The sequence below is a fragment of the Trachurus japonicus genome, chromosome 12 (assembly GCF_045865225.1).
Source record: "Trachurus japonicus isolate A0001 chromosome 12, Traja_1.0".
Lineage (NCBI taxonomy): Eukaryota > Metazoa > Chordata > Actinopteri > Carangiformes > Carangidae > Trachurus > Trachurus japonicus.
The window spans coordinates 12,224,820-12,235,968 of record NC_140918.1 but is presented as its reverse complement, the minus strand read 5'-3'; the positions used below and the strand labels follow the sequence as shown (position 1 = coordinate 12,235,968).

The window sequence follows — 11,149 nt, the reverse complement described above, 5'->3', positions numbered from 1 at the left end:
ATTCAGTGCACATAACATGTGGACATCATAAGAGTTTGTAATAAATTAATGATCCTTAGCTTTTCTGAGAAGCGCTGAATTGATGGTAGTGAACACTGCTAATGTGAAGTCACTCTCATAGATACGTATGTATTTATATACATATATTTTTACACATCATTGTAAACTTATTTTGCGTGGCTTCATGACTCGGATCAGTCATATCAAAACCCATCACCTGTTTTAATGTCATGGCTGATCGGTCTATATGTTTGCCGCCCTTCTTCGGTGGTGCTGAAACATGTACAACTACACATAAGTAAGTGCTCTAGCTGCTGTAACAATGATAGATGAGCAGACACATTATTCAGTGTAGATGCATCCTGTGCAAAGTGATGAAGCAATAATCAAACAACACCGAGTGATTTGTATTTTCTGTTTATATAAATTGCTCAGGTGAAGAATATGTCAAGTGCTGACACATTTGACTCGGTCAAGACATATAAACGGAAGCAGCCACCTGCTCTCTGAGATTTCATCACCAATAGTTTGGCATCATTTTATACAAAATTGCACATTTCAAAACACAGGTTATTTTGTTGTGTGTTGCGGGTTGTGGAATGGGACTGTGGCAGATATCAGCTTTGAAAAACATAATCTAAGGATCTGACCAACCAAGAATACTGTAAGGAACATATAACATCATGTTGGAAATCCAAAACAATTAAGTCTCACACGAGCATTCATACACAATGATTTACTAATCAAATTAAAAATCTGCATTTCATTAAAACAAACTTCAACAAAACCAAATTTTTCAAGTACAATAACTTACAACCTGAAAATAATCACAAAAAAAAAATTAACCAAAATGGACATTCCCTCATTTACAAATTTTCATTTCAGAAACACATTTCATCAAAAGAACTTCTTTGCTGCGGCTTCTTGTTGACTTCTACGAGAGAAAAAAGGAGACACATAGTATTAGATGTGGCTCATGTAGGCACATGGACAGAAAGTCAAATTAAAATAACTAACGTCTTACTTGTACATGATGTAGCAGAAGAACAGGACTGACTGGATGACAATGAAGATTGTAAAATGAACAGTGGATAAGCAGGAAGGCATCGGAGGCACCTCAGGGCACTTGACAACTTTCTCAGCAGGATTCTGCAGTTGAAAACAAAAAGAGCAAAGTTCAGTCGACTGAATCCTCATCTGTTTTTATAAACTGCTCTAAATGAGATTTATACCTGTGCATTACGCTGCACCAGGTGATCCACGTCTCTTTTGACCAAGTGCAGATGTTCCTTGATGTCATTGAAGTGCTGAATGGTCTCGTACGTTCCCAAACCACCACCCTGTCCCTGGTGTTGGACTGAGCCAATCTGTTTCAGTGACTCGTGGAAGGAGTTTCTGTCAAAGGGAAAACGGACGGAGACACAGTTTACAGGGGAACCTCCACCATGATGTGCGATATCATTTATTTACTATAATACAAACAGTCCAAAATTAATCTTTTAATCCCTATTCACAAGAGGCTACATATTCTCAAAGTTTGAAAAACAGAAAATTACCATCTGATAAAAGAGGTCATGATTGCTAAATTAATCCCTTATAAAAACATGTTCTTACAACAGATTACAAGTGCAGTAGGTTAAGAAACAGACAGTCAAACGCTATCAGGGATATACAATCCACAGTCTCTTCATGATCCTAAATAGAGACTACAAATAGTAATTGAAAAACAGAGGGAGAGAAAATGTTTCAAACAATTAAGATGTAGTGACATAAATATTGTTTTATCAACATAAATAACAAAAATTGTCCCTCAAAAGGTTTATTTATGCTTTTGTGCTGTGATTCAGATGAGATCAATACCACTCTGTCCGATAATATGAAGCTGTGCCAAACAGCCAGCTAGCTTTGCTTAGCATAATGGAAGCAGGGGGAAACAACTAGCCTGGCTTTGTCTGAAGTGTAAAAAAGACAGAAGGTTATGACCGAGGAGTCTGGATCTTGTTGTGGAACTATCCTTTAAGTATATTTATTACGATGAAGAGGAGGAGAATTGCAATTGATGGGGTTAAAAGTCACAGCCTATATATCTGTTAATGGGATATAAAAATCCTGTTATCCATTTTTTCTTTATTTAAAATGAGAAGCAGGGTTGAAAAGTCCAGTAAGGTCATTGTTAGGATTCATTTTGTGTCAGAAATCCATCTGGGTCTGGTTTATACTGTATGTCTGGCTGCCTCTCTGAGTTATATATTGGTATTGTCAGAAATGTCCATACATCCGTCTCTAAAACAGACATTAAAATCCCAAATCCGCAATCACTACTGTTGTGGCTCACCAGCTTCTGAATATGAAATCTGTAAATCTGTATCCTCACTTTCCATTTCATTAGGAAACAGGGCTGAAGTACAGTGTAAGGCATTCACAAAAGAGAATGAAGATGTCTAAGCTGGGATCATATTTCTCAACAAAATGTAATTTCTTAAAGTTGATTACTTACAGGGAGGAAGCAATAAGTGTCTCTTATCATCTTAAACACATCTAAGACGATTAATAAGAAAAAAGTGACTTGACAAATGAAAGGAATTCCAGCGGCGTAAGTAGGAAGGCCCTGAGGGAGGATTGTGACAAGAAATCAATTGGAGGGAAACCATGTTTTGCCTGTGTATGACAGATGTATTTAAAGACTACTAATCTGATAAGGACAAACGGTGCTAAGATGTGGCCTTTTCTTGCTCGGCCACATGGCTGCAGTCTGAAAGGATGGCCAGGGATGACATATAAACAAAATCTAATTTGTTTCACAGAGAAGGGGGGAAAAAAAATCTCCCTTGAGAAAGTAAGTGAGCATTTATTAAACCCTACGTCTAATCTTCATTTACTACAAGTGACCCATTTATGAGCAGAAAGCCCTCCTTGAGATGAAACACTATCATAAACTTGGTGTTTAAAAAGACGGGTCAGGATAAACTGAGCGCTTAATCTACAGAGTAATACAGATCAGTCGCTCACATTAGCACATTAGAGGGAGCAGCTGCAGCCTTTTGCCAGGGTCTGAACTTATTTAGTGTGTCAATCAGCTTACTCCTGTGCAGTGCACCACCTCAGCTTCAAATTACCACTCTGATAATGTGCTTTCTTAAAACTGAAATCACCACAGAAATGCCGTCTTTCCATAGAGTAAGATTCAATTATGGAGGCATTTGGGTGGAAAGATCAATATTAGGGAAGTGAGAGTTCATGTGAGTTATGGGTCAGACATATAATGAAGAAAATCATGTATGCAAAATCACTTGAGGATGAATGTTCTGTTGGATTTAGGGCATATAAACAGCTTGGTTCTTTTATGATACATGAGACTAAGAGATTAATGTTACGTAAAATGAAATCTTTAATATCTTGTGATTCTGATTAATTCTTTATGCAGATGGTGTGTTGAAATTAAGACACAATCAAATGGCAGTCGCAGGACAAATTATTGACTAAATACAAGCTACTTTTTGTCATTGTTGTTCATATAGGGCACAATATGCTTGAATATATTATAGAATTGAAGACTTGAATTTTCTGAACAATTACTAAATGAGCCCCCCCCCCCAAAAAAAATCGACAGGCTATAATTAAACAGACTGGCTGGATGTTTTATAACTTCATTATTATTTAAGAAACTGACCAAAAAAACTGATTAAAATCCATTCATTAATCTACATGATGTGTTTTGAAGACAACATTTTTTTTTAAATCTCTTGCGTGCTCACAATGACTAAGCCCACAAGCATCTTAGGCAAGCAGTATAAAAGCACAAATAGGTTATTGACAAAATAAGAGCTCCAAACATCAAAAAATTACATTCTGTACACCTAATCAGGCTTACTCACTGTAAGTACCAAAATCAAACAGTCATTTGAGACTTTGCCATGGAAGGCACACCATCATGAAATCTCTTAAGCTGTATTATCTTGGCATTAAAAATCTGTACATGTTGTCATCTGAGAGTGATAAGGAGAGCATTCTTACAGTTAAAGAAGGAGATTACAGCTTAGTATGACTATACCTATCATACGGTAACTACTGTATGTCTCACCAATGACAGATTTGTTATTTTCAGAAATAATATATAATAATATATATACTATGGGCTAGATACTTTTTTTTTTTACCCAGATACCTGTTGGATCTCCAAAAATCTTTAGGCAGCTGATAAAATATTCTCTTATCTTGGTAGTCAATCGAAATTATGCAACTGCTAAATTCTTAGAATATAATCAATCTGTTTTGTTTTTATCAATCAGTCAATTGCACTTTAAATTGATTGATATTTTTATCTTGTTAATACAACAGACAGAGACAACAAATGAGTGAAAAGGTTCAGCACTAAGATTAGGGCAGGGCTGCGTGGTGAGGAGGCATTAAGTAGCAGACAGACTGAGGAGGAAGCTGTTACTGCAGCTGGATTATCAGGCTAGCAGACACCTGTGATGCTGCAGCCGCAGCATCCTGAGATTAAACATGATTTGAGGGAATTAACCGGCAGGCTTTCCCTTGTTTTTATGGAGTATCATGGATCTCTCTCTCTGTCTTTATCTTATTCTTGCAAAAACAACACCTGATTTTGTAAGAGTGACCAAAAGTCGACAAGTAACAGTGTTGCTACTCACCTCAAGTCGTTCAGGTTTTTGAGAACCTCCTGCTGTGTGGTTAAGATGGAACCCAACTGCGGACTGGCAGAATCCACCTTTTAAGAGAAATACATCACGTCAGTGTTGACTTTAGATAAAGCCGTCATAAAAAAAGGTTTATATGTTTGGATAACCTGCCATAGATACAGTTGAACTCAGCAGGTGAACACAGAAATGACACACAAGTGAAAGTGTCCACTTTCTTTCTTATGTTTTTGCATCATCTGACCAGATTTCCACCTGCATCTGACTAGACATTTAGATTAATACACTGACTACAAAACACTGTAGATGTGCTTAACCTAACCATCTCAGTATCACTTAGGTCTGTGTGTTATTGTTTCTTTGAAAAGATGAATTACATGTATCGTACCATTTACTAACTTGTACCTATCATCGTTGTGAGCGTCTGCTTTTAAATAATTTAATAATTAAATGACGCGCCCACCTGTCCTGACTCAGCGTTTGTCCCCTTCTTGCCGATCTCATCAGTGATAACAGAGACATATCTGCGCTGCTCGTCCAGGATCATAGCCAGCTGCCGGTGGAGCTGTTTGATCTCCAAATGGATTCGGTTCTGACCTTCAAACACCTGTCGGATCTCCCGGTCATTCACACTCTCGTACATGTCCTCAACTGAAGAGAGACATTAAAAGCAACAGAATAAGTTACAGCTATTAAAACAAAATCTTCAAAATTTAAAGTTTGGGTATGCTTATGTCAAAATATTTAATTTAGCTTTAGGGTAGACATATAAAGAGTAAAAATAAAAATGATTTTACTTGTTATGATTCATTTTTCACATGCACATGTTCATAATCAATTGGGCCATTTGATTTCAGAACACTAACTTGGCTCCCCCTGGACGTCTGGGTGCTCTTTCTGAAACTCCTCTTTCTTTTTGTCGAGCTCTTGCTGGAAGTTCTGAAATTCCTCCTGGTACTTGTCCTTCTCTTCTTTAGGAATCTCAGATTCAGGTGGGGGCTTCAATGGGAAAGACAAAAAAAAAACCCCACTCTCAACTCAATAGAGGCCGTGCTTAGGCTACATATTGTGCACATGCATGCACGCGCACACTGAGACACACAACTACAGAGAAGAAAATTGCACACACAGGACTGGGAAAGTATTAGCAGGTCTAGGAAAATGTGGTTACCGGTTGCTGGCCAGGCTCTGTGAGTCTGAATAACAAGAAGGACAGCACGTCATGGTCATCTGATGGACAGAAGAAATTATGAATTAGAAAATGACGACAGAAAAGTATACTCACTAATAAACTAATATCACTAAATTGTGATAGCACTTTATATAACAATGTAGAAATAACAAGGTAATAATATCACAATAGGGCAGAAAATGTAAATAATATAGTAATAATGGAGTTACAACAGACTGATCATCTCACAATAATAGGTTATCAATGTAAATGAAATTATATATTGATGACATGGAAAACTGCATCTTTCTAATTATTTTTTTCAGTCGTATTAAACAATTTTTTAAAAACAAATAGCACCGACTGCGCAAGACTTTCAATAGCTAACGTGGAACAACTACAGATCAGTTTATTCATGGCTCCAACCTAAGACAGTTTCAGTTTCAGAAACTTTACATTTCCGTCCAATTTGACTGACTCAAAATGAGTGGAGTTGATTAATAAGAAGGCTAAAGAGAAATTCATTATTTTTTAAACTCAGATAATAAAGCAGTACCTGCTAAACCACCGGTGGCAGCTGAAATACCAAAGAAGCCCTCAGAGGGAATGACCATGTTGTCGATCTTTGTGCAGAACTCATAGTCCTCTTTGTCTGGAGTGAAACCATTGTTGATCATCACCTGAGGAGCAGGTACATACATACAGCTTCATACACAAGCATTACCCGTCATTAACATGTGTCAAATATGATTGTGTGTTTGCTTGTGTGCGTCTGCGTTGTTTCCTACCGTCAGTGTCTTCTTGTAGTATATGATTTTGGCTCTGACTGGATACGGTTTGTTGCGGAAGTCTCGTAAACATGTCCCGAGGGCTTGTGTGGTGCCGTCACTGGATGAAAACAACATTTTCAGACATAAATATACAACTCTTAGTACTTAGAGTCATATCATATATACGGCACAGGGCTCCACGTAGACACTGAACACACGTGTGGAAAAATATGCATCGCGTATGATCAGAGTTCATCGTGGATCACGTTAATGCTCATGTGAAAAACATCAATGCTCATGTATGTTTTCGTAAACACTTATTTGGTGATATGGAAAACACAGGGAATTCTAAGACACACGGGAATGGCATTGAAAAAGTGATTTAAAGCTTTCACTGGCGCGGCGGAGATTAGGAAAGATAGAGGATTATTTACTTTCCAAGCAAATATAATCATATTTCCTAATCTTCTTTAAGTTGTCAAAATTTGAGTTGGTGATGACGTCAAAGAAATGTTTACTTACTTTTGGTGGTCATAAACAAGGTTTCCATTGTTTCCCACAACAATTATAGCGGGGTTATTTTTCTGGAAAGAAGACGAGAAAACAAGGAGGCATGTCAATATATTTTTCCATCAAGTAACTTTTTGATTTTAGGTAATCTTATGTCAAATTAAACTCCCATACCTGAGCACAACTAAATAACATTCAGATTCGATGATAAATTACCAGTGAGAGACTTATTTTGTGTGACAACAATAGATAAAGAACTGGATGGATCACTTTGCAATTCTATTTTTTATTTTCACCACACTTTCTATATGACTATACCACTTGATAATAACCAAATAGAAGCCTTTTTTTTTTTTAAAGTATATTTTTAGGCTTTCTTGCCTTTATTTGATAGCACAGTGAGATAGACAGGAAAGGGGGAAGCAGAGAAGGGGGAATGACATGCAGGAAAGGTCTGCCCGACGTGGGATTCAAACCGGGGCTGCCTGCGTTGAGGACTGTAGCCTCTACATGAGGCGGCCGCTTTAACCACTGCACCAATAGAAGCCATTTTTGTGTGATGTGGGCTATCTCTGTACCAGAGGACCTTTAATCACCAAACAACAGAAAGAGACAAAGGGCTGAAAATGGCTTCAGCTGAGAGTCTCTGTCGACAGGTCTAGCTCAACACATGCAGTTTGAAAAGCTCCCTGTGAAAATCTTTCAGCAACATCATTGGAAAAATATGCTAAACAATTCTTAGAAATGTGAAGTTGACACCAACCTTTCCATCATTGTCAAAGGAGTCGAAGAATATCCCGACCCCGTTCCACTTGTCAGCGGCTCCGTACACTGGGCCGTCCAGGCCTTGTGAACTTGTGTACCAAACAGCCTATTGGACACGAAAAAGTGGGACAATTTTTTACTCACTTATTTGGCTTTAGTGCCCTTAGAACAAAATCTTTTAAAGAGGCATTAGTATTGACTAGCAGCATTTTGTGGTGCTAAGAGTGTAAATATTACAAGATTGTTTTAAGATCAGGATGTCAGAGGAGTGACAGTATTAAGGATTAATGCATTTGAAGTCGACACACCTTTACAAGAAAAATTCCAAGAAGCATGTTTTAAAAAGAGCAAAACAATATAAAAATTTCATTAAAAGACTTAAAACACTTCCACAAAATCATGACATGTGCAAATTTGTCACATTAAGGTTTTGCATCTGCAAATCTGACCCATATCTATAACAATATATAATTTTTCGGTATGGTGGTGCAATGTCTTATGGACAATTATATGTCATTATAGGCACTTTATATTTTCATATTTCTCACATCAAGATCAACCTGAATATAAAGATTTACTGACCAGTCAGAGCACACGGGTCAGGGATATCAAACCTAAACTAAACTGTCTATTGTCCATTTTTCTGCTTTATTAACCCGCTCCTTTATGCTGTCCTCCATCCTTACCAAACCATCTGCTCCCATTCTGCCTCTTCCAGATACTCTGAAGGTCACCTCAGCCTCCCAATTATCAAAGCTGACTTTGTTTTTTGTCCACACTGTGCCCCTCTGGCTCCTGAGGGACGGTGTAATACGCACTTGGTCAGCGCTGGGAATTGCATCTGAGGTGGAGAAGAAATAGAGAAAGAGGGAGAGAGAGAAATCAGGATTAGGTTCAAGGTTCTCTGTGAAACTTCAACAGCGAATGTGGTGTTTTATAAGAAAGCACTCATGCTGAAGTAATGTCTAGTGACAGAGCTTTTCTGTGGCGGACTCCATCTTCCACGCCGGCTAATGTGTAGTATTGTTGTTACAGGCCAGCATTATCAGGGAGTGCCTGCTCTGTAATCTCTGAACTCCCTCAGTAAATGATTGCCTGTAATGATTTGTTTGTATACTCTTAGCTTACTCAGCGCCATAAAGAGTTGCTTGCTCGTGCCGAACGCAACTTGCTCATCAATAATGCTGATGATTCAGATTAAATTGGTTGTTAACATCGCTACTTATAAAGCTACCTGCTGATTTTCTTTAGTAGGCCTATAACTTGAGTAATTTTGGTTTTTAATTATTTTACAGGCTGATTAAGTGCACATTAAATTACCCAATCCAACCTGCAGTGATGTCAGATCAAGTCATAGTTTGTGTTTTCAGCTGCTGGTGGGACAAAACAGACAACGTGGATGTCATGGTGACTTTCAGATGCCCATGTTTTAGTTAAGCCCCAGACTTTTTATGCATTAAGTTATCCCCTCATCTCTCCTCTTCACATTGACAGTGGACTCAACTAAAACTATTAACATGCATGGACTGACACTACACAGGTGTCTCCATTTACCCACTCTCTATAAATAGACTAAAACATTACTTTGGAAAAACAATCTAGAGAGTAATTATTTAAAAAAACAAATAATCTGCAATTACTTTAGTTGCTGGATAAATGCTGATTCAGAGAGATCCACGGTCTAATCTCATGCCACGCTTCATGTCAGCAGCTGATCAAGTCGCTGTGTGATGCAAGAATCCAAAGGCCCATTGTAGCAAGAGGAAAGTTCAACACTTCACTTGCATGTGTCTGCATGTGCAGTCAGAGCCAGCCTATAACCCAGCGTTTTGAATCAGCTCTGCCCTCGCCACTATGTATAACCGATGCTATGAAATAAAAGCTAAATAGGAAGGTAAAATAGATGCATTTCCTAGTGCAGGTTTTGAATGAACATCGCAAACCGCTGTCACCTCACCACAACCAGCTAAGCGGAAACGCGTCGCGTACAGTACAAAGTCTGTAAATAAAACAAAAAACAAAACCCACGTCTCCTGTCCTCACACTTTGTCGCAGTATGAAGATGTTAGCGTTAAAACATGAGCCGAGGAGCAGCTGTGTGATGCTGACAGCTGGACACAAACATACTTCCAGTGTGGATCCAGAAGGGGATACTGCCGTCGGTCTGCGCCAGGTGCGGTCCCTTGAAGCTGTATTTGTACTCAAAGCGGCGGTGAGGAGCCTCTTCGGACGACGGGGCACCTGCGTTGATATCGGCGACACTGCGGTGAAATATTAACGTTGTGAGGAAAGTTATTAACAACATTACAGCGCTGGGAACCGGGCGCCGTGCAGCGGACACCGCCATGTTTCGGAATCACTGCTGACGTAGCGCTGAGGCCACGAGCATGACGGGATGCCTGTAGGGCCAACAGGGCGCTTTCTCATTGGACGGTGTTTTTGGTGCTTTCTTTCTCTCTCTGTCTCTCTCTGCCGGTCCTCTCTGCAGCAGTCGAGGTTCACGGGTTCACCAGACGGGCCGACCAGCACTGACAGCCGCACAGTGTGGAGCGCAGGGGCGTAGAAGAAGTGGGGGCAGTGGTGCAGCTTGTCGGCCCCCAATAACATGAATTAATAAATTATGAAATAGCATGAACAATGAAAAATAAAATAATCACATCTGATATAGTAGCTGCCCTGGACAGGTTCCCAGTATTTTACAGGGTTGATATAGATACATATAGATACAAACAATGCACACTTATACACTCAATTTGGAGTCTCCAATCCACCTACTGCAAGTTTTTGGACTGTGGGAGGAAGCTGGAGTGGGCTAACTAATGAAAACCCATGAAGACATGCAATGGAGAACATGCATAGTCCCACACCCAAGAACCTTCTTAAAATTAGAAATATCACATGTATCAAAAAACATTAAACCATAGCCTAATGTCGAGACATGAGATTACAAATAATTTACAGTGTTAGCCTCTAAATTACAACAGTCTCTTCCATGTTTGCACTTATTAAAGGCGAACCAAGTAATTCACTTGTAGTTTATTTTTTATTACTACAAAGATTCAATTAATTAATTCATTTTAAAATACTATAAATTCTCAAATAAGCTGAGTCTCAAATAGACACTGGTCTCCTCTACTGGCCGGGTCTGGCTACAGGTTTGAGCAAATACAAGCTGGTCTCATAGAAGCTGAGTCTATTCCTACTTTCTGCAAGTTCTTGTGAATGCATAAAACCTCTCAAAGCCCACGATCGCCCATTTGATCAGTTTCTAA

The 11,149-nt window shown here is 38.8% G+C and overlaps 1 protein-coding gene across 1 annotated transcript; it reads right to left on the bottom strand.

Annotated features, from left to right (window-relative positions):
* Nucleotides 1-401: 401 nt before the first annotated feature.
* On the bottom strand, nucleotides 402-10,252 carry lman1 (lectin, mannose-binding, 1). Its single transcript, XM_085793209.1, has 13 exons — nucleotides 10,005-10,252; nucleotides 8,564-8,718; nucleotides 7,876-7,983; nucleotides 7,125-7,186; nucleotides 6,621-6,720; nucleotides 6,389-6,512; nucleotides 5,833-5,891; nucleotides 5,528-5,660; nucleotides 5,125-5,312; nucleotides 4,656-4,732; nucleotides 1,233-1,395; nucleotides 1,025-1,149; nucleotides 402-934 (listed from the first exon to the last, which is right to left on the bottom strand). Exons 1-13 carry the CDS (start codon nucleotides 10,222-10,224, stop codon nucleotides 898-900), a joined length of 1,551 nt encoding a protein of 516 aa, XP_085649335.1. The 5' UTR covers nucleotides 10,225-10,252; the 3' UTR covers nucleotides 402-897.
* Between the last annotated feature and the right edge of the window lie 897 nt (nucleotides 10,253-11,149).